Here is a 24817-nt window from a genome sequence, read left to right on the forward strand (position 1 = left end):
AACAGTTAGCTTCTACTAGCAGAGACTTTCTCTGCTGTTTCCTGGATGCTAAACCAACAGCAGCCTTCCCCGTCGTGAGTAAAGATGGGTGAGGCCATGAGTGTTAAGTGACAGTGTGACATAGATCTGACAGGATTTTCCAAACAAAGTGTTTTTTCATCTATTTTTCCATCAGTAGCAAATGCATTAAATCAGGGTAAAAGACCATTTTCATGTTCAGGCTGCATGAAAAACTCAAAGTGACCGATCATTTTCAAAAATAAATTTGGTTTCTCCTTGAACCTGCTCTTTAATGAAAACTGCATTCTCTCTTCACTCCGGTTATCGTTGACACAGAACGTTTTTATGCTGATCTGAAAAGAACCAAAACAAAATGAAGCTTTAAAAGGGTAATTACGTTGCTCTGTAAATTGTATTTCTTTATTATATCAGGGATAAATCAGGCTGATGTTGCCCTACAATGTAAAACACGTCACTTAATGCTAAACTTGATGCTTTACGTGCTATAAATGTGGCGTGACAATCAAATAATATGCATTACATCAAGTGAACGTGCCTGAAGTTCTACGCCCCTGTTCTGTTAGCAGTCTGTCATGCACACGGACAATGCGATGGACAAACATGAATGACCTACCCATTTTTCATGGTCAGCTTTCTAATAAACAAATACAAATGAAAAGAAGGTGTTATAAGTGTGAGGCGGTCAGTTGCACAAGTCTGAGAGCAACAATGAGGAGAAGTGGGGCCTTACTGTGGGAGCTAGGAGGATGATTGATTAGCCCCGCTTGAGAGTTTGTATTCCAGCCAACGTCATGTTGTCTTGGCAAACAAGGCCCGTCAACAACGTTGAGCACAAAACAAATCTGCTACCCAGGCGAATAACCATGCAGGCCTAATTCTTCTGCAGAAAGGACCCAGGCTGTATTCAAGATACTTACACAATCGTCTGTGGCAATGTTGTGCATAGAAGAACAATTGTGGCCTCAGTAACCCAGCTCTGCATTCAACTCAATCTGTTTTTGTTCCTAACTTATCTCTTAAATAATAAAATACGGTGATCTGAATGTTGCGTAGCGCTCGGGTTCCTGCAGCGGCCACATCTGTGCTGCACAACAGTTCATGCTACTTCAGCTTTATCATCTTTATTCCTAGAATACAAGTGATCTGTCTCAAATAAATGGAAACAAATTGATGCATCAGTTAGAAGATGCTTCAAATGTCGACTCAGACCACTTGTGTCCAGTAGAAACAAGGATTATTTTGGTTTAAACAAAAAATAAGCCACTTCTTCTACATAATATGATCTATTAGATGATAAAAGCATTGTTTTCTCTTTGTTTTCCCAGAGCAAATTGGAAAAATGGGGAAAAACACGAATATTTCCTTCCATCTCCTGATTTCTTCATCTATAGCTGAAACTTTAGTGATTAAATCTGATTAAAACACCTGAAATGAACCCGTTTGTGTGAATGAGAGGGCCCCCCTCCATAACAGTGCTTCATTGTTACACAGAACCTGCAGGATCCTGCTCCGGTAAACATGCTGAGTGAGCTCGAGCGGAGCCAAGAAAAAAGTGCTCCAGCCATTTAGTCAGATGAGAAAGGCGGGCATCAGAGCACTCCCAGATCATTTCCCTCCTTTATCGCTACCTGATGGGCTTTTATTATCAGAGACGAAACAGGGAATGTGTTACGACAAATAAAAAGAGACAGTTTGGTTCAACTTCTTGGTGTTAAAGAGTTTTAAAGGGATGAGTGTGTCTATAAAACATTAAAGGCTGGTCATTTAACCATGTTTGCATCTAAAAGGGAAGATTTTATGCATGAAAAGTTAGAGGTATGTAATTATTTATAAACTGTGGCTAAAATAAATCTGTTATTTCAGATAATTTGTGTACAAAAAGCCTTTATGGTAATTGGTCTTTGGTGCCTGCAGATGCAGACGGGTCACACACACAAAAAAAAAGGACCCACACAGATAAAACCTGTGTAAACTACTCAGGGTATATACTCTTTAACTGATACTTTTTCTGTTTATAAACTTATTTCTGTACAAATTACATTAAAGGTGCTTAAATACTCACCCTGCCACTAGAGGGCATCTACTCATCAAAACACAGAAAGAATAAGTTTAAGTTAGCTAAAGATTAACTCGTTTTTTTATATTTTCCTTTCTTTATTGAATATTTTCAGCCCACAATCACATCTTAATTGTCACAGGATCAAAACAAAGCTAGTTTTCTGTTTTTATGGCACAAAATCAAATAATGTCCATTTCTGCAAAGATTCCGAGTTGTTTATTCAAGTTTTTGCCATAAATACAAGAACATATATTGTTGAGCAGCTAATCTGATAAATATTCTGATTTGAATGTAGAATAAAAGTTAGCTTAGCCTTCAGAGCAGCCTCAGTTGAAAGACAGCTTTTAATCCTTACTCTGAGATCAAAGTGGAATTCGATTATGTTAGCAAGACATTAGCTCATCAACCCTAGAGGAAGTAAAATCTATTTCTACAAACAGAGGCCATTCAGACCATCTACAATGAGTATTTATGCATTACTTTAAAAGGCAATCTTCAAAATGACTCATTTTGCAAAGCTAAAAGGTGACAACATTAGCACAGTATTAGGATCTGGATTTAGCTGAATCTGTTTCTGGTGTCCTAACGTGACGTTCTGTTCAACAGGGTTTTCAGAGTCCCTTCTGGGGAGCATGGCTCTCATTGGACAAACCTAAAATATACGACTTGTAAACCTAGGAAGCTTCCTTCTGCAGATTCAGTACATTTGCACTTCCCGGGCCTCAGCCACTCTGCCAGCAAGGGCCTATCTTTAGATGCTTTTAGTAAATTGCACTCACTAAACATCTGTGTGAGGACAACGATCACTGATCCTGTGTTTTATTAACCATCTAGATAACAGAAACTGACGAGTCAGCCTGTGAGGAAGAAAATCTCCCAGGTTTTCTTGCACCAGCGTTAAATCCTAAATTGTTTCTTTTATGTGAGTGAGCGTGTGTGTGCGTGTGCGTGTGCGTGTGTGTGTGTGTGTGTGTGTGTGTGTGTGTGTGGTAGAGTGATCTCACCCCTTCGCTGCTTTGCCCGGTATTGGCCAGCATCTCCTGCAGGGCCCGAACTGACAGCGACTGCTCCAGAACAAAGTTACAGATGCACATGTCTGGAGGAACATGCTGCAGAAAACAAGAGCAGAAAGAACAGGATAACTGGGCTCTTCGTTAGAAAAGTCTCAAGCTCCAGGAGTTTGAGTTCCTTGAGTTTCCTCTTCTGTTACCTGTGGGGCCTCAAGGGGAAGCAGCTGCCCTCTTAACACCCCCTCAAAAAAAAATAAATAAAAATTAAAAACTCTGCTGCACTGAACTTGTTACACAAACCTCCGTTAAACGTGAGACTCAACAGCTCACAGCAAAACCGTTTTAGAAACACGTTTTATGATTCTAATTGAAAAGCCATATCCGATGTACGCAGAAAACTGTCTACAGCAGCTCTGAGCTTGGATCCGCAAATTAACATGAAATTCTAACCTAGAAAAGCTCTGATTTGTGATTAAAGTAAGCAGATTCAGACAAAAACACTTGCAGGATTTGAACAGAGGCCAGATAAAATGACCAAACTGCACAATAAGGTAATAAAAAACTATAATAACTTGCAGTTTTAATGTTTCTTAATGAGTCTGGGAATTTGCTAGTAACTGCAGCCTGCAGCTGCTAAAACCAACAAGCTCTAAGTTCCCTCAAAACTTAGTTGTGTGACTCGAGTTGAGATGAGTGATTTAAAATGACTTGTTTGGTAAAAAAAGGCCAATTTCCCTCAATAAGTTAAGAGCAAAAACGTTGAAATAAAGGTCAAAAGAGGCCCGTGTCACTCCTGCAAATCACTTGAATATTGAAGCAGGAATGTTTCTTTAGTGTTTTACTGTATAAACATGAAACAAACTATTTTATAGATAGGAGCCTTGAATTTTAAACATGAATACAGACCATGTAAATAAGGCAGGAGCAAAAATTCATGACAACTGACTGCAAAATTATCAGGAAATCTATTAACGATTCTTTTAGAGTTTTAAACTTTTTCCATCAAACTTTAAACAATTTGTGATTTAAAAAAATATGCAAATCTGACCAAAAATTGTAACAAAACAAACTGAAGTAAATTTCCTGAATGACACAAATGTGTCTGCAGAAAAAAATGTTTCCCTCCATTTTCCCACCACTTCACCATCTTGTTCTCACAGCAGAGAGGCAACCAGACCAGCTGACCTCTGATCTCTGCAGTGAGGTGAGAAATGTGAGAAGAGGCAAGCGGTGCGAGGCGATAATGAGGATGCATCTGCTGTGGAACGCAACCAAAACCTGTCGCTCTCTGCTGGTGTCCAGGTTACTGGGCTCTAAAACAAACATGCTAATGTTGTTCAGTCTGTTCACATTAACACGTCAGAGCAGTCTGCACATCAGACACTCATGTTTCATCCGACACTTGAATTTATATGCAGATTTACTAAAAAAAAATTATTACTATTAATTCAATGCATACTCCACTTTTTGTTCCACCTATGTATAAATCAAAGCATTTTATTTTATTCTATTTCTCTGTGCAGCTTGATTTGTGCAACAATGAGTGGTACAATGAATCTTTATGAGATAAATCTAAATAATTAGAAAGTCTATCATAGTAAGATTATTCAGAGACCAAACTAGTTGGTCAATTTGGTTTCTAAAAAAATACTTATTGGGCTCTTTAAGATCCTTTATTATGATACTGTGTTGTAATTCATTACACAACTTTTCTATCAGGACACATTTTATTCTCAGAAATTACATTTTCCTTCTTTGTAATTAAAGGGGCATTATGGAAGTTTGACAGCCAAAACATGTATAGAAATAATACATTTCTTCTTCATACATTCTCCTGCAATGCCCTGGTCCTGTAGAATGAGCCCTGGCATTTTTACTGTGATTGCCAGTTTTTCTGTAAAATCACAGAAAAAGAGCTGCTCGGGTTGAGCAGGCTGCTTCATGCGCGTTCACGCTCAGGCATAGCCCGTAGCATTTGCTATCCGTAGCTTTAGCAGCAGAGAGAGAGAGGCAGTACCAACTCAGCGACTTTGTCGCTGTTCCTAACGCCTAGTGATGAACCGAGCTACATTTCTGAGGACCCTTAGCTACTTTCTGTAGAACTTTCTTCTAGATATTTCCTGCATATTAGCAACAAAATAGCCATTTTCGCTCCGAACCGTTCCTTGGATTGACGTTGTTTCAAGTGTCATCAAGGATATAAATGTTACAGATATAAAGAACATCACTGGTGCTTTAGCTCACTTAGTAAGATGTCTGACTCTCATGTAGGAGATTTGGGTTCGATTCTGGGAATGAATAAAGTTTGTTATTTGGAGTTTCTTTTTTACATTAATGATAATTATTTTACAGTAATAAGACGCCCAAATTTTTTATTTGAGACTCGCCGAACGGCATTGAATTCACAGATAAAAAAGATGTGGGTTCAACTTTCATTTTGGAACAATTTTTCAAGCAAGGGAAGGGCATGATCTGAGCATGCAGGAGGACTGACCCGTCATAAACCTTTGTCGGCAGTGCTGAAGAGAAAGGTACAGAACCAAATTATTTCATTAATTAGCTGTGTGTTCTATTGTCCTCTGTTCTCCACGCCACACACACACACACACTGCACGTTCGGCCGGCTGACGAGAAAGTACAGCTGCAGAGACAGAGGGACATTATTTTTATTAATTTCCTGTGTTCTTCTGTCCTCCGGGCCACTCACACAGGACTGTCTCAGCTGTTATTTTCCTTAAGGAGTGTGCACGTACAGCATGCGCGCCTCATGCACGACCCTACTATTGAAGCTGCCATTACGCTTTTGGCCTGAGGGGGCAATCGCGAGCATAAAAATTCATAAGTCCGAAAAGTCCCTTTAAACTGTAAGTGCGGCAGCACAAATTTAAAACACGTTAAAATTATTTTATGTTTTGCCTTAAAAAAGCTGCTGCATTTGTAACAAGTGGAATAAGACGAGTTATTTAATAAAAAGGCATAAGAAAGAAAGCCTGTTACAATTATTAGCTGTTTTAGTAACAGAACAGTTTCCTGCTCCTCTGCCCTACTGGTTGAAAGTGGAATTACAACTGTGTAATCAACCTTGATGCTGCCAGCTGTAGCTAGTGCCAACAACGAGCTAACATGAACATGAGCAAACTAATACTAAAATAAACCATAAAGTAAAAAGATCCACACTGCTGGACTAAAGATTTATTACTTACAAGTCCAGCAGTAACAAAGCCATGACACCATCAAATCAGCCCATGTGTGTGTAGCTTTCTTTAGCTCCCTTAAGCTAGCGTAGACCGCACCAACGTTAACTCTGGTTTTTAGCTCTTTGCTTCGCCTCCACAGATAATGCTCTCTTACTTTTACTTCCAGGCTCCACCATGATGCCAAAAGAAAAAAACAAACTCCTTCTTCTTGTGCGTTTTATTGCTGACAGGCAAATTGAAAATGCTTACCGCTAGCATAACAGCTAACAGCTGTAAGGCATGTAAAGAGCGCCCCCTGTAGAGCACCTACCCGCTCCTCAAAATTAGCTAGTGCGTTTTTGGTCAGCAGAAGGCTGCAGAGTGGTGTCACATATGAAACTGGTCAAGTTTCTAACCCAACAATCACAGTGAGATCAACGATAAGGCTATAGCTTAAAGTTTAAAAACTATATATTTTACTTTAAACTCACTTGAATGCAGCAAGTTAAGAGAAACACTTGGGAGGCTGAAGGTTAAAGAGCAAGTCGCCCCCAAATAAACTTTTTTTGCTGATAAACTAAATAAACGAGTGTCTAATCGTGCTGCAGACACGTGTCGTCAATAATTTGGCACTTCAGTGCATCTTAGTTAAAATTTAAATATTCTGCCTAAAACTGTCAGTGTTGTGCCGTTGTCAGGTAAAAACTCTGCACTGTATTCTAATTTAAATCTGCCACCGCTATTGGCTAAGAGGTATGCTATGATGTAAACTGGTACATTATGATGTCACAATGCCTGTGTGTTTGTGTATTTGTTAGCAGCTCCGCCCTCTCGGTCTGCCAGGCAACAGCATTTGTTGCATTTTTCAAACATGAAGTGGGAGTGCAGTTAGAATCTGGTAGGGGTTGACTTGCTCAGGTACAGGTGGAAGCAATCAGACAGGGGCAAACAGGAAGTAAACGTGTGGCAAAAGGATATGGATTTTCTAAAAAAAAAAAAACAACAAAGCACTCAATTTGTACAACAAAATACCATAATTAGGATATCTCCATCATTAAAGATGTTATTATTTTTATTTTTTTCAAAATATATAAAAGCTAAATTAGCAGTAAAAACATTACATGATATCTTCATGCCACTTTTTGATAATAATCTAATGGCAACAGTAAATTAGATATTAGCTACAACCAGATGTGTTTAAGAAAAGATAAATGTATAAAAGTTTTTTTTATTGTGTTTAAAAAAGGAAAGGTCATAAATTCATTATCAGGGTCAACTTTCTGTCTTTTTTCTATTTCTGCACAAAAATCCAAGATTTGTCAAAAAATTATTTTTTTGTTTTAATCGTTGCTTTTTAAAGAAAATCCGGATTATTCTTTTAGTTTTTTTATATCAGAACTTGAAACCAGACTACTGAATTATGTCTAAAAAGTGCAAAAAATGTGGGTATAATATAAGACAAAAAAACAAACATCAAAATTAAAAAAATAAAAACTATTTTAAAAACATTCTAACTGATTATTTGGAAGATCCCAAAGCAGGAACTGTTTAATTTCTAATAGCGTTTCATTTAATCAATGTGCTCCATCCTCACCTTAGCTTCAGAGGTGGGTTCCAAGTAACACACACGATTTCCGAGTCCCTCTGCAGCCAGGCAGAACTTGCAATGCTCCTTCTGGATGGTGGCCACACTCTGGAGCACCACCTCATCCTCCTGCCAGAGGAAACACACACAGAGAGAGAGAGAGAGAGAGAGAGAAAGAGGAGTGTTAATGCTGGATGCTCCAACAGCAACTTAACTAAAATAAACTGGATGAGTAAAAACATTGATCTGCAGTCACAATCCAACTTTCTAGATTTTGGGGGCAGAATTTTATTGAAAACACAATCTGAACTTATTAGGCCAAAAAAAATGAATGAATAAAAAAAATCTAATATTTTAATAGGTAGCAGTGGGAGTGATCCATTTTAAGTAACACAATTTCTAATCTTGGTGGTGTTCCTCTGCAGCAGAAAATAAAATCTTGATTCAATCAGCGCAGCCAATAAATGTACATCTGTATCTGCCAGGCAGCAGAGGGTCAGGCTCCACTTGGCAACACAGATATCGATTTGGAGTGCGTGTGCATGCGCGCGCACGTGCATGTGAGTGGCATTCACGTCTCCTGCCAGTATATATCCATCCCACACTCGTCTGAGCCGAATGTTTGCCATGGATCTGGCTCCCACCAGCTTCACAAGCATATTAATTCAGCAGACTGACATAAACCCAGCTGCTCGGGAAGAGGGACGAAAAATCCATGAAGAGTTTCAAGCCCAAAAATCTCAATGGGACTAAAATTTGATGTGTTAAAAGGAGAAAATTTTATCAGTTTTTAGACACAATCCTTCATTTGGGAGGTTCTCTTCAAACTCCAGTGTTTAGATTACTCGTGAAGGATTTCACAAGCTCTGCCACAAATAGAATAAGGGGACAGAAACACCTACAGAAATATCATCGTTGGTACCATGATAAACTTTTACACCATCATAAAGTTCACATCAAGCGGCTATCTTCCTTCATCAGGATCTGATCTCTGCTTGGCGTCTCTCATGTGATGGGTCGGCTTCTCTGCCGCTCTTTACCAGAAAAAGGTGGAATGCTCCATTCAGGCTGGGAAGAAGTTTCTTCTTGCAGCAAAGAAGCTCTGGTGTCTTGTTTGTGAGTGATGGTAGAATAGGATTGGGGTTTTATTCTCAGTAATGACGGCATTGCTAAGGGCTACTGTGATGAGAGGGAGACAAAAGAATGAGATCCCAGGCACCCTAGGAGTTCCCACTGGGAAGAATGTCCTCCTAAGAAGACAGAATTTGATGTAAGGTTTACAGATCTTCTCTGGTCTGGAACATCTCCCAGAGGGAGCAGGAGACACACCTTAGCAGAAAATGGACAGAGGGAGGGAGGGATTGATGAATGAATGAATGAATGAATGAATGAATGAATGAATAGTTAGATGAAAAAATAAGATGGATGGACGAATGGATGAATGGTTGAATGAATGAATCAATGAATGGACAGATAGTTGGACTGATGGATGGATGTTTAGATGAATGAATGAACGAACGAACGAACGAACAAACAAACAAACGAACAAACGATTGGATGGATGAAAAGATGAATGGATGGACAGATGGATGGATAAACGAATGGTTAGATGAACAAATAGATGGATGGATGGATGGTTGAATGAATGAGTGGTTAGATGGATCAATGAATGAATGAATGAATGAATGGTTAGATGGATGAATGAATGAATGAATGGTTAGATGATGAATGAATGAATGAATGTTAGATGAATGCATGAATGTTAGATGAATGAATGAATACATGAATGAATGAATGTTTAGATGGATGAATGAATGGTTAGATGGATGCACAGATTAATGACTGGTTAGATGAATTAATGAATAAATGAATGGTTAGATCGATGGATGAATGAATGAATAAATGAATGGTTAGATGGATGAATGAACGGACAGTTAGTTGGACAGATGGACGGATGGATAAATGGATGTTAGATGAACAAATAGAAGGATTGATGGATGAATGGATGGTTAAATGAATGATGGATGGTTAGATGGATGACTGGACAGTTAGTTGGACGAATGGATGGATGGATGAATGAATAGTTAGATGAACAAACAAATGGTTAAATTAACAAATGATTAGATGAATTAATGAACAATGGATGGTTAGATGGATAAATGAGTGGATGGATGGATGATGAATGACTGAATGAATGACTGATGGTTAGACGGATGGAAGAAAGGACAGTTAGTTGGACAGATGGATGGATGAATGGTTAGATGAACAAAAAAATGGTTATATTAATTAATAAATGATTAAATGATGGTTAGATGGATGATAAATGAACAAATGAATGGATGGCTCAGTATTAGCATGTAGCCATGTTGCAGTACAGAGTGAAGCGATGATGAAACCGAGCCTCCAGTTTGTTGTTTCAGGATCCAGATGAGAAATTTAATACAACCACAGGATGACCAAAGACTTGGCACTTCATTAAAATCAAATAAACCTCTTTCTGTTCAGCTGTCTAACATTCTAATGACCTCACGACCTCAGCTGGCTTTGGCGACAGTGCCGGCAAGCTACACGTGAAGCAGAGTGTCTGTAATCAGAATCATTCCCACCACCCAGCGCCTTTCAGCAGTTAAATAAACTTCAGATCTGAGTAAATAGACTCAAAGGGGGAAATGTTTTGAGGGTGTTACTGGAGGCCATGTGTGTGCAGCCTCAGTCGGGACAGTTTCAGACAGTTTCTGCCTCTGCAGTCCTGACTTGATTCCCAGCCAGAGAATCTGTTGAATCTGAGGCGAAGCGACCCTCGCACCAGCAGTGTGACCATCTGCTGGACCGCTAGACAGATAAAGAGCAGCTCCACTACTATGTATAGGGCTGCAGCGGGAGGAGGTTAAGTCAGGGATGGGTGGATGTTTTAGCCAACTTCCAAGTGTAGAGCAGGAACCTGACCCTGTCCTCTCCCACTCGCCCTCTGGATCCCGCAGCTCCAACATGCTTGCACCCTAACTCACGGGAAAATATCAAAAAGTTGCTCCATAGGTTGCAGATCTGTGAACTTTCAAATGTTTGACCATCTTGAACAAAATCCTGACATTTCTCTCTTTTCCTTTATTTATTCCTTTTCACTGAACTGCCTGTGTGTGTGTGTGTGTGTGTGTGTGTGTGTGTGTGTGTGTGTGTGTGTGTGTGTGTGTGTGTGTGTGTGTGTGTGTGTGTGTGTGTGTGTGTGACAGCAACAGGTGTGTGTCTGCGTCCGTGTGTGATCTGATGCATCCACCAAACGAAACTCGAGAACTCTCCCGGTGCTCCTGCGTGCCACAGAAACTCCTACAATTCGGCCGCCCCTGCCACCGATGTGAACTTGAGAAAAGGTGAATCTGCTGGGTCCCTCAGCGCTGCTATTTTGAAGCTGGTGTACTGGACAGCAGCGCTGGTGGGCTTCAGCAGAAGGGAAGTAAAAAAAACATACAAATGGGGCTTGAGAGTAAAAACTGAAAATCTGAAAATTCCAGGAAACTTGCCTCCTTGTTCACACCGTCTGAGTGTAGTCTGCCTAAAGTGGCCTGGCTGCTCAGGAGTCGTGTTTCTCATAAATGTCAGGCAGGGTGCTAAGTACAGCCTGAGCTACGTGGTTTTACTGAAGCTTCGCTAATAGCACACAAAACCAAGCAACCATTCTGTAAATGCATGAGAACTACAGCCTGATATGATGGAAACGGAATACAAAATGTGCCAAAAGTTAGGTCGTTACATTTATTGTCAGGTGATGTGCAAACATCTAAAATTACTCCTGATTTTGTTTTAAGCAGCCAATTTTTTCACTAAAACATCCTGGTTGTTATGGTTGTTCTCTTCAAAATAAAACCACAATAGCGTTCTCTTTAAAATAGTCAAACACTGGACTGTAAATGCGAGAAAAGTCAACACTGACCAACACCTTCAGAAAGTTTGGAGATCGCTTTAAACTCTCTTGAGGGTTTATTACATTTCCTTCCTCCAACATTAGCGGTTAAATTACATTTACAGTGTTTTCTCAAGAGCATTTTTTAAAATCTTTTGTATTTGAGAAGCTAAAACATGCTTAATGAAAGCTCTCTTGGTAAATGATGATGCAGGTAAAGAGAAACCCACAAAAAGGTAGGCCTGGGCAATAAATTGATAAAATCAATTAATTTGAATGTTTTTGTCGCAAGCAATTAAAAAAAATTTTATCGGATTTTTATGCAATACCGCATTTTTGGCCCCCCGGAGCTTCCGTAGGTTTAGTTTCGCATAACCGCGACAACAACATCACAGCGTGCAACTCCATGGCCACCGTTGAGAGTTGGAAGTTTGTTCCTAGGGAAAGGAATTAAATCCGTTGTTTGGAACTAGTTTGGGTTTGCTGCGACGGACGTGGAGCGTGGCGCTTTTATTCCAAGAGGGTGTTCATTTATTCATTATTCATCTCAGAAATGAGTGTTACATTTGTCTTGCTTGTGATTAAATACAAAACAAAATAGGCTTTAAGGTGCCTTCCATTCGTACTTATCGCTATTCTTAATAATTTAGGGGGAGAGAGAATCAGAAAAAAATCGTGAATCGAATTAAAGACAATAAAATCTGAGATTTTATTTTTAGGTCGTATCGCCCAGCCCCACAAAAAGGAATGAATCTTGACAATCAGTGCTCGGTGATCGAACGCTTACTCTGTACTAGATTAGGTACTAATGTAATTGGAAAAGCCAATTTTAGGTTAAAAAAATCAGCCAAATATCCATAAAAGAATACAGCTGAATTTGCCTCCTTAGAAGGAATTGATGCTAGTTTAAAACGTGTGCACAAATCTCTCAAAACCAAATCATTTCAGTTGTTTTTCTGCAGGAAAATATGCAAAAGTCACTTTGAGACTATAGATAACATTATTCTATTTAAATTATTCTTTACATGTTTTCATCATTCCTCTGGCTTTCATCTGAAATTAATAGTTTGAAGTTTTCAGAATCACAGCAACTTGACAAAAAGTCATACGTGGTGTTGTGATTTGAAGTTTGTATATTTATATACTGTAATTAGATAATTTAATTACCTGATTTTGTATATTTATACAATCTAAGTAATCAATCAGAAGAGGTTGTTTTTATCATCAGGGAGTTTACTTTAACACTTTGTATTGACTGAGAGACAAGAAAGAGAGAGAGAGTTGGGATCGTTTAAGAATCTTTAATTTCTATAATTATAAATTCTTACAATCTACCAGGACTATCTCAATGATGGATGCATATGGATGTAGATGTTTAATGTTGGTGTGTGTGTGTGTGTGTTTTGTTCAGAATCTCTAGGCTGCCGTAGCGAGTCTGGTTTGTTATGACTAGGCTACCACGAGGCTTCAGAAGCTGATGACATGAGCGCCATTTTGTGCCGTGACCATGTACCGTAGGGAGTCTCCCGTGTAGATCAGGAATTGCCAGGTCCTCTGACCTTCATGGGTACTGGAGCTGGTTGAAACAGCGGTCGCAGCACACAACGCCCGTCTGGGGATAACTCCGGTCGTAGTCGGCAGGCGTCAACAAGTTCACTCTTATTTTGAAGGACCGTCGTCTCGTTGGTATAAACGACGGAAAATCTCAAGCTTGACAGATTTCAGCTCAAAGTAGGAAGTCCAGCTGGCCAGTCTGAACTTCTTAATGATGACGATGGAAATCCTTAGGAACTCGGATGTCCTGGAGCTGAGTTCAACATGTAACTGCTGAAAGTCGAACGTAACGTGGAACTGACTTAAAATGGCGTTGCCTTCTTTTTATATCTCCCAGTTGTTTGAGAATCTTGGTAAACCGGATTGGACTACTTTCATAAACAAACCAGATTCTGCCCTACCACAGACGAAAGTTCTGATTGGTTGAAAACAATGTGTCGTGCGTTTCCATGGTAATGCATATCAGTGTGTCTGGGGCAGCCCTGGTTATTCATTTAAACACATAACTCATGACATCTTTATTTCACAGATCATTCATCTAATTATTAATGATCAACAAATGATTTGATTAGCTTATCACAAATGAAGTACTTTGATTAATCCATAAAAAGCGTTCTTCTGTTCTTCTGTCTCTTCTCCTGGAATGTAAACATACTGAAGCAAGCGTCCGACCTTGGCGGTGTTACTGTGTGAAGGGGCAGCTGTTAAAGGCAGACCATTATACTTCCTAACGCTACAGTGGCATTAGGTCTGAATGCACTTTGTGCACGGGCGAGAGCATGCATGATTTGTGTTTGGCTGCAAATACAAGTGACTGAATGTTTGGGTCAGAATGAATAATGCATCAAATACCAAAGCTTTGATTATAATATTCTATTCTGCAGTCAGGTTGTCTCTTGCAATAGGCTTCACGATTTATGTGATGTGCTCCAAATATTGTTTTCTCAGCTTCATTTGCATGCATATTGCTGAGAGCAGCTTCATAAAGAAACCCCAAACCCAACCGTCCATGCGTGCAGGCCCGACTCACCTGCACGAGCATGGCGGAGCTGCAATCCCCTAAAGTGCATCATGCTAGCGAGACAGCTAACAGAGACCAGGTGAAGTTAAGACGTGGAGGAGACCTGAGGCTGACTCCATCACCGCTGTCAGCTTCTAATAAAAGCAACACTGCTTCTTCTTCCACGCCGTTAGCTTTGCATCACATTTAAAGCCTCAGAAGACAGCTACGTGATTAAGCGAGCACCTCTTCAGAATGGGTTTCACCTAATGAACACTTGAGAATAAAGGACAAGATGTGGGATAAAGTCAGTGAGTGTTTAAGGGATTCAAATAAATCAGTTCTAGTCTGTGAAAAGGGAAATCTCACTTCCTGTAGAGGTGGTTTTGATCTGTAGATCCATCCACAACACGACGATTCTAGATTAAATCTTAAGACATTTAATGTGCTTTTAGCAGGATGATATTGGGCTCATCTATATTTTACATTTCTTGATAAAGTGAAAAATGTTTTCATTCGCTTGTGATCTCATCAGCTTTACAGCGATTTCAGCTCATTCTGCGTCATCCAACTAAACCAATGGAAACCCGAAAACAGTGTCCAGAGTCCAGACATCGGTTAATGTGATCGCAGTTTGGAGAATCAGAGAGAATTCTCATCAAAATGTGTGTTGCTATAGTAACTATGTGCGAGTTATGCAGTAATCTCACGCTAACCCAGGCAGCAGGGGGCACAGTGCAGAACTCAGCCAGGTAAGTTGCCGGGTTTGTAGGGGTCTCTGGAGTTTTTGACAATTAAAATTGCGCCCACATTTTCTAATTTAACACACATTTCTTTTAACAACAGTAGTTTCTGCATCTTGCTTCAGCACTCTCCCCCCTCCCCCTGCGCAGTGGTCGCAAACTCACTGATGCGCCTGCAGCCTCTCGGAGTTCCTGCTGCTCTAAACATTAAAATAATTATTTCATTTTCTGTTCCTCACCTCTGATTACCTTCAATGGTGTCTGTTTGTTGCAACCACCAGGTACAAAAACAAACTTGTTTTTATTTGACTATTTTTCTGTCCTGTCTGTTTATTATCTTCCTGCATCTCCTCCTGGTTAAGGTTAGGACGGGGGTGAGGGGAAGGTTAAATTGCTAGAGGGTAAAGGTCACATTTTGGTCAAATGTCCGTTTTACGGCGGGCTTCAGATACTGACGCTCTGGCACAGTGCGTCGCCTCCTGACGTGCAGGGGCTCATTGCCTGCTGTCTTTTCCGAGGACTGCATCTTGTCGGTCATTATCACGCGACAGTGACTAGTCTATGAAAGGCATAAAAAGTCACTACAGAGCAGTGAAGTCGACTAGTCGACTAGTTGATACAACCGCTAATGGGTAGGCCTATGTAAACAACTGAGTGAGTCTATGTAAATAACCGGGTAGGTCTATGTAAATAACCGGGTAGGCCTATGTAAATAACCGGGTAGGTCTATGTAAAATAACTGAGTGAGTCTAAGTAAATAACTGGCTAGGTATGTGTAAATAACTGGGTAGGTCTATGTAAATAACGGGGTAGTCTATGTAAATAACTGGGTAGGTCTATGTAAATAACTGAGTGAGTCTATGTAAATAACTGGATAGGTCTATGTAAATAACTGGGTAGTCTATGTAAATAACTGGGTAGTCTATGTAAATAACCGGGTAGGTCTATGTAAATAACCGGGTAGGCCTATGTAAATAACCGGGTAGGTCTATGTAAAATAACTGAGTGAGTCTAAGTAAATAACTGGCTAGGTATGTGTAAATAACTGGGTAGGTCTATGTAAATAACGGGGTAGTCTATGTAAATAACTGGGTAGGTCTATGTAAATAACTGAGTGAGTCTATGTAAATAACTGGGTAGGTCTATGTAAATAATTGAGTGAGTCTATGTAAATAACTGGAAAGGTCTATGTAAATAACTGAGTGAGTCTATCTAAATGAGTAGGTCTATGTAAATAACTGAGTGAGTCTATGTAAATAACTGAGTGAGTCTATGTAAATAAGTAAGTCTATGTAAATAACTGAGCGAGTCTATGTAAATAACTGAGTGAGTCTATGTAAATAACTGAGCGAGTCTATGTAAATAACTAAGTCTATGTAAATGAGTGAGTCTATGTAAATAACTGAGCGAGTCTATGTAAATAACTGAGCGAGTCTATGTAAATAACTTAGTGAGTCTATGTAAATAACTGAGTGAGTCTATGTAAATAACAGTAATGTGACATTTTCTCAAGGTATATGAAATAATGTTTGCATTAATGCAACATTTTTGATATTACAATTGTTTTAAGGTGGTAATCTGCCTTTGTCCTTGGATGTACTCTTCAGTCTAGTAAGAATGGATCTCCATTTCTCCAAACTGAGTCTTCTCAACAACATTAAATACTTTTCACAGACTGGATACTTTCCACAGAAACTAGATTTTTCTCTGGTTAATTTTTCGTTTCAAGCACTACAAAACCCTTTCCAACTGAGTTTTTATTCATTTTTTTTATTTTGTAGCCAATAAAAGCATTTACAACAGCTAAACTAAGCTGTAATTCCTGTATTTTAATTAGATGTGCTCAATTAAAAATTATTTTTCTCAATTTTAGGTAAACCTCTGAAGACCTTAGATTATGTTTGGTGTTCATTTCTAATTGTATTTGGCTATTCTGGATTTGTAGGACCTCAGAAACATGAGAACCAAATGATATTTTCAGCTAAAGATAATCAATAATTAATGAAAAACTAAAATGTAAAAAATAATCATAAATAGATAAACTATCAAAAGATTGATTAAAACACTTTTTCTGTGTAATAATTTCAGGTTTAAGACAAACCAAATTATATTATACAGGGCGAGCAGGATATGTGGAAACCAGGTTTATATTTTTAATGGGTCTTATTTATTAGGATTATTTTCTCCTCTTGAAGGGTAATCACCTAATACTTGTAAAACAACTAACTAAATTCCTGTAAATAATCTCTGAAACTTCAATTCACTTTCTGAAAACATATGTTAATCTGATTGAGAAATATAAAAAAAAACTCAATTTTTTCAAGAATTTTACTTTTTCAGCTATCTGAGTCGAACTGTAAAATAAATGTGTTGTTGATTTATCCTCATCTAAGAAAACAATATGTAATAGAAACTAACGCCCCCTTTCAGAAAACCAGAAGGGATACCTCCAATCCAAAATCTACTAAACACCCCCCCAAGGGGGTCTGTTGACGCAGTCTAACATTAAGCTTCAGAAAATGGTGTAAATTACTTGTTGGTTTAAAGCATTCCCTTTTTAAGCACTGCTTTATCCCCATAAAAATGGTGTTTAAGTGTTGCAAGTCCAGTGCTGTCATGGCTGCCTTTGGTGTTGTTTAGTGCCAGGCCAGCAGAGCTGTATCTGCTGTGGAAGCATTATCTTTAAAAAGACTAAATTTAAACCCCCAGAGTCCTCGCCTTGGTATGCAGAAGGCTTCCAGAACAACATAAACTCCAAATAAGCCGAGAGGAACCACTGGTGCAATGCATACGTCAACCACCTGGTTTTAAATAAAGGTGCAACAGCGGCTCACCTGCACCAGGAAAACAATCAGTCTGACTAAACAAGTTAGGTTTTCTGATGCAAGTGATTTTTTTACTTTCCCAATTTCTCAGGTTTTCTGATGCAAGTGATTTTTTTTCTTTCCCAATTTCTCAGTTAAGTTTGATCAAATGCTAACTAAAGTTCGATTTTTTTTCCATCATTTATTCCACTTTATTTAAAAAAAACAAGGAAACGTCTTCCAAAAAAAAAGCGAATGACTAATCTCTTATTTCTTAGAGCTTTAGGTATGTAGATTACCTTCAAAGTTATGCTAAAATGTTTGTTTGCTCTCGGTGTAGTTGGCAGGAATAATCAAAATGCTACGTGTCCATCTGACAGCTGAGCTCTGTCATGACCCATCTCAGTAGCTTTGATTTCCATCTGGACGGAGATCCAGGTTTGGCCCAGACCTGCAGGCTCTGCTCTCCATTGCTGTGACTTGCTGGTCAACTTTGACCATAATGCAGGAGTCAGAGCCCTAAAATCCATTATTAGCATCTTTGCAAAGAACAAATCTAAGCCCAACATTTATCTGAGGCTTCTTGAACGTCCCCTGGAAACTCATGAAAGACCAATCTGAACAAGTATAAAATGTAGTTCTTCAAATTAAATATCAACGACCAAGTTTGTCCACCTAAAGTGGATCCCAGTATTTGACTCTCACCACCTGACTGTACTGATCAAATACAGTCTTGCTTTAATCTCTAGAACAGCTGCAAACACCTTCTCCCTGACTATCTCCTTTCAAAACAGGAAACCTAATTGATACTTCAGCAGCAGCTGCAAATAATCAAAACTTGATTTCTGTTGAGAAAGACATGCAGCACACAGTTTGTGTGTTTCCTGTAAAGACAGCGTTCTCTCAGCTCTGGGGTCTGATAACAAGGCTCTGTGAAATTCAGGGGAAGCACACCCCCCTTCTTCCATTTTCAAACCGCTGTTGTCATCAGATAACCAACATGCCAGTGTGACAGTAGAATTTGGGAGGTGTGGGTCAGCATACCACTGGCAGTAGAAGTACTAGAAGCTGCTAAGAACAAGGTTCCTCTGGCTTAGACAATAATGTTCACATCAACAACTTAAAGCATGTTCAAAAAAGAACAAACAAAAACCCTCAGCAGCAGGTTGGCAGCTTTTAGTTTCTGTAAGGTAGCCATTAGGTTAGAGAAACACCATCTGAGCACCACCTGAGGGTCGTCTGATTTAAGGAATTTAAGGAATCTGACTGTTGGAAAAGAGACGTATTGAAGTTTGATCATGTTACCTGAATAAATGGTTCACTCTGTAGTCCATTTGCAACTAAAACCGCTTCCCCTTCTGGTTCTGTGTTTTGCACCCTAGTTAGTACCTGTGTTCAAACGTAAACAAACAACCAGCACAAAGAAGCTAAACAGACCAGAGTTTGATTTAAATGGACTAAACTCTGAAGCTGTGAAAGAATCTTTACAGGTCTCATTTACTCGTTTTTTCTGTAAGTCTGCTGTGGTCTCCGGTACGGATGAATGTCATTTTCTAAATGGTAAATGGTAAATGGCCTGTATTTGATATAGCGCCTTCTAGAGTCCTGGAACCCCCCAAGGCGCTTTACAACACAATCAGTCATTCACCCATTCACACACACATTCACACACTGATGGTGATGAGCTACGATGTAGCCACAGCTGCCCTGGGGCGCACTGACAGAGGCGAGGCTGCCGAGCACTGGCGCCACCGGTCCCTCCGACCACCACCAGCAGGCAACGTGGGTTAAGTGTCTTGCCCAAGGACACAACGACAGCGACAGACTGAGCAGGACTCGAACCAGCAACCTTCCGATTACGGGGCGAGCACTTAACTCCTGTGCCACCGTCTATGCAAAAAAAGCACTCCTGTTTCAGGGGGTTGAACGTTTTGGAGGAGTGTGTTGATGTGCTCTCGCCTCTGGTTGGCTAACAGCTACTAAACTCTTTCACTGCCTCGGTTTGCTCTCCATTCTTGGGTAAAACATGTAACGTTGATGTTTAATTTCCACAAATTACACAAGCCTGTTCCGCCATGTTGTGGCATTGCTAATGCTAACTGTTAGCTTCTACTAGCTCTCTCCTGGCTACAAGGTCAACAGTCTATCCTGGTCACAAACCATGGACGGGGGCTGTGCATACTAGCCCTACTTTTTCACAAACACATTTCAAAAAGAACAAGTATTATACAGTGAACACGACCTTTAAAGACACAACAGTCCGATACCGAGTCACAGCTGTGGAGAGTTCAGTCCAACACGACTTATTTTGAACTCGATTTAAACACACATTCATTTTTAAGCAGAAACTGCACAATATACTGTGATGATCAACTGAACTGGACAGAAAATGAGTAAACACCTAGAATGCCTGGCTAACTGATGCTAGAGACCATCAGGAATTTTTATGGACATCATGACTTCTAATTGGACTTTCCCACAAATCATCAGCCTTAGTTATTTGATAAATGAGAAAAGACCCACACTTGTGAAGCGCCTTTCAGTGTCGGAGGACTCCAAAGCACTTTACACTACAGATGATGAGCTACAATGTAGCCACAGCTGTCCTGGGGAACACTGGGACAGAGGTAAGGCTTTCAAGCACTGGTGCCTTCAGTCCCTTCGACCACCAACAGCAGACAACACGAGTTAAGCGTCTTACCCAAGGACATAACAGTATTCTCTGCTGGGATCAGGCCTGCAGCCTTCTGATTACTGGACAACCCGCTCCACCACTGAGCTAAACTACAGCTACTCCACTACTGGAGCTAGCAGGAAATCCTTGGTCACCCCTAACACCGGTTCTGATCTTTTGGATCCATTTTGGTAACTGCTTGTGGTCACCCTGAAGAACAAGAATCCCACTTGTGAAAGTCAAACCAATTCATTTGTTTCTGCTTCCATCACACAGATCCTCCCAGTCATTCCCAGGTCCCAATTAGTTAAAAGTTTTTAAACTCCAGTTTAATCAATACATCAAAGATATTAATGATTAACACAGTTTTCAATACTTCTTGGTCACAGCTGGAACAGATTGGTCAAAGGGCCTTAAATGCAACTCCCTGTTACCACAGCCAGCAAGCTGATAAGCAGTGTAGATTTGGGTTTCGAACTTTTTTCCATATTGGGGGATTGAAAGTTCCCAAGATTCAATGGAAAAACGCAAACAAGCGTCACAATGCAACAAGAAGTTTATATTTGACGTAGATCTATGATGGTCTGACCAAATTGTTTGCAAGGCTGGAGTTGCTGAACCATTTCTCATTAGCAGGAGTTCACAAAAAAAAATCCAGTTATTTCAATAACCCTCCCACTGTCCTAATGGGTATGACCCCGCTAGGAAAGTTGACCATTCAGTAGGGTTGAGGTCCACATGGCAGGGGTGAGGAGTGAGCACCACCTCACCCCTGCCACGTGGACCCAAGGGATAAACCATCAACCCTGCTCAATGATCAACTTTCCTAGAGGGGTCATACCCATAAAGACAGTGGGAGGGTTAACATCCTAGAACAGAATAGTTGGTATGGGAAGGAACCTGCAAACCATTAGGTGTCAGAACCTCCAGAGAATCCTGCTGCACAGCTGACAACAGAGACAAAATAAGAAAAACGACATTTGCACAATTTACACCAAGAACACTAACAGGTGGATGCACTCTTAAACCTGATTGGTTGACTGTTTGTGGAACAGGAGGATCACAAAGCTTGAGGAGAATTAGAAAAGTGCCTGGTCAGGCCAGCTCGGTGGGTTTGTGTTCCCACCACACCAACATACAAGCTGTCATATCATTTACAACACCGAGCAGAGACCAAAGCGGTAATCGATCTGCGTCAAACCACTAAAATAAGCACCGCGAGCGGGGTTTGCCTGGAAGGACAACTTGGGTTTGAAACTCTTCTACTTGAGGGGAACTAGTCCACTCCATAAAAACTCTAAACGGTATAAACCAGCAGCGATTGATGGTTTTAACTCTGATAAATGAGTGATCTGGAGTGTTTTGCTTCTACATGCACCTGCGGATCTCATGAAGACCAAGTACCCCTCATCATCATCATCATCATCATCATCATCACGAGTCCTGCCGACAGGTGCGCAGCGCGACCTGCGGCATATTCCTCTCACTAAGCATCAAAAGAAATTTAAAATAAAAGAGCTGTAACTTTCGCGGGGATGGTTTTGGGGTCTTACTTACTGTTCTCAGGAACTGGATCTCATCCTCCCCTTCTCCGCCCTCAGCCATGGCTGTGAAGGAGCCTCCTCAGACTCTGGAAGCCACCGCTGACTGCCGGCAGAAACGCGATGCTTCAGCCTCTGGAGCCGATATTAGCATAGAGCTCATCCACAGCCATATAGGGCAGCCCGAGCGAGCCCCTTCCTCCTCTCTACCCCCTCACTCATCCACCCCCTCCTCCTCCTCCTCGCTGCACCCAGCAGTGCGGATGAGGGAGCGGGCCGAGCTGCCGGCGATGAGAAAATAGCGCTTCTTTTTCAAAATGTTCGCAGACTGACACAAAATGACGCACGCTGGTGGAAAGGAACGCAAAAGTAGGGGTGCGTTTGCAAGTCTGCAAACAGAATTCTTTAGTTTTGAGAAGCATGGATTTCTTTTAGTTCAGGGCTTAAGATTTCATTTTCCTCAGAATTTAATTTATGCCGCTTGAGATTTTAATGAAATCCCAATTTATAAAAAACCTAATGAAAGTCAGCCATTTTACTGCCATATAAAACTCCACTATTCTGATTGCATTAATGTAACCCATCAGTAGATTTAGAACCACGTCCAACAAGCTCCTGAATTATTAGTTTTCATACAAAATTATGTACAAATAAATGATCAACCAGGTGATTCTGCGTTTTGTTTTCAATTTATACGTGTATGACACCTAGTGGCCACATGAAGAACTAAGGCAACTTTGCACACATAATATGGTATATCGCTTTCGCAAGCCATTGGTGAATTTATTAGTCATCCTCAAGGGCCATATTGTGGTAGTAGTTTGTGATGTCACTGCAAAAGTTGACCATTGGGTTGCACGCTAGTTAGAAAGCAAAATCACCTATTAAGAAGTCTGCCAACAAACAACACTTTTGTTCAAATATTAAAACTCACTCCTGTCAACCAAGAGTGGCACCGAGCAGCGGGTGCTGCCAGGGATTTTGGACCCCATGTAAAAATATATTGACTTTTATTTTTCAGATTATATTTAAGAAAGCTGGACCATGAAATGGATGGGCAGATTGGTGCTGCGACTGCAGTGATGCGTTGGACAGGGTGAGAAGCTCAGCCATCCGGGAGGGGTTCACAGTAGATCTGCTGCTCCTCCACATCGAGAGGAGCCAGATGAGGTGGCTCGGGCATCTGGTCAGGATGCCTCCTGGTCAGCTCTTTGGTGAGTTTTTCTGGGCACGTCCAACCGGGAGGAGACCTAAAGGGAGACCCAGGACACACTGGAGGGACTAGGTCTCTCGGCTGGCCGGGGAATGCCTTGGGATTTCCCTGGAGGAGCTGGCTCAAGTGGCTGGGGTGAGGGAAGTCTGGGCGTCCCAGCTTAGGCTGCTGCCCCCACGACCCAACTCCAGATAAACGACTGACGGAGATTATTTTTAATCAAAGTTAAAAAATAATAATAATAATGTTGGGCACCCTGTCAGTCATGGACCCTAACTATCTTTTCAAAATAAAATTAGTCATGGAGCCAGTTAATCACAAAGTTATTGTAACCCTAATTGGGTGAATTTATGTTTGCATTAATCAACTAATTTGTCTCTTCTGAAGCAGAACTAAAACTATTACTCCTAAAGCCAGAAGCAAACAAAAAATAAATATCGACATTTAAAAGTGAAAATAAAGAACAGGTTTAGGTCACCACATAACCTTTGACCCCAGTAACAGTGCTCCCTGTATCTGATCTGGTGGTACACCATGGAAGCCCATCTTCTGGACATCCCAAAAGGCTTCAAGACCCTTCGCACCATCCTGTCGTCTGTCAGCAGGTTAGTCCTTCTACCAGCAGAGGGAGCCAGAGTCCAGAATAAGTAAACGACTTTAAACTTCCGATAAATCCAAAATCTGATCGTGGTTTTATTACTTTAACCTGGTTGACGTCTACAAAATCAAACAAACGAGGAAAAACGTGGATTTGAAAAAATGGAAACTGAACTGTAAAGCTCGTCAGAAATCCAGGTCACAAAATATTAAAAAATTATTTTAAGTGGAGAAATAACTTTGAAAAATCAAGACTATGTAAGTTTGTTGATTTTTTACATCATATTTAAGGAGTCTCAGTCTAAATGCACAACTCGGTTTATTTATATAGCAACAAATTACAACAAAGAGTCATCTCATGGCACAAAGTAAACATTCCAGTTGAGTTTAGTTCATGCCCATTAGTAAAAAGTTATAAGGAAACCCAGCAGATTGCATCGAGTCACAGACTTGTTGTGTCAGAGACTTTACAGCAATAAGCAAGCATGTGGCGACAGTGGAGAGGAAAACTCCCCTTAACAGGGAGCCTCCAACAGATCCTGGATCAGTATGAGCAGCCATCTGTCACGACTCACAATAATGTTTTATTTTAATTACCTTCAGGGAAAAAATGTGTCATTAAACCCACATGTAGATTAGACCAAGAGTCACATAATAATCCGGTATATTTAGATGGATTGAGGTGTGATAAAAAGTAGAAATTATCTTTATTTTCAAACTAAATGTAAGACACCCGCACATTAAATTGTGTTTTGCAGAATTAAACCTGCAGACCAGAAACTAAATCTAATTACTCGCAATTACAGGTAACTTCTTGCAGCTACTGGATATTACCAATAGTTATTATTAATTAATAAAATCTAATGAGTCCTCTGGTTTATATGGAGGTGACTGAATACAGCAGCAGTCTGTAGTTCTAGCGCTACACAGGAATAAATAATC

The 24817-nt window shown here is 40.2% G+C and overlaps 1 protein-coding gene across 1 annotated transcript in view; it reads right to left on the bottom strand.

Moving 5' to 3' along the window:
- The window catches only part of ryr3 (ryanodine receptor 3), a 105366-nt gene extending 83130 nt beyond the window's left edge, over nucleotides 1-22236 (bottom strand). Inside the window, exons 1-4 of the mRNA XM_070544054.1 lie at nucleotides 22082-22236; nucleotides 7861-7980; nucleotides 3085-3189; nucleotides 635-655 (exon numbers count right to left, since the gene is read on the bottom strand). Of these exons, the coding sequence (XP_070400155.1) occupies nucleotides 635-655; nucleotides 3085-3189; nucleotides 7861-7980; nucleotides 22082-22129 (294 nt within the window). The 5' untranslated portion in view covers nucleotides 22130-22236. The remainder of the gene's footprint in view (nucleotides 1-634; nucleotides 656-3084; nucleotides 3190-7860; nucleotides 7981-22081) is intronic.
- Between the last annotated feature and the right edge of the window lie 2581 nt (nucleotides 22237-24817).

The sequence above is a fragment of the Nothobranchius furzeri genome, chromosome 2 (genome assembly GCF_043380555.1).
Source record: "Nothobranchius furzeri strain GRZ-AD chromosome 2, NfurGRZ-RIMD1, whole genome shotgun sequence".
Lineage (NCBI taxonomy): Eukaryota > Metazoa > Chordata > Actinopteri > Cyprinodontiformes > Nothobranchiidae > Nothobranchius > Nothobranchius furzeri.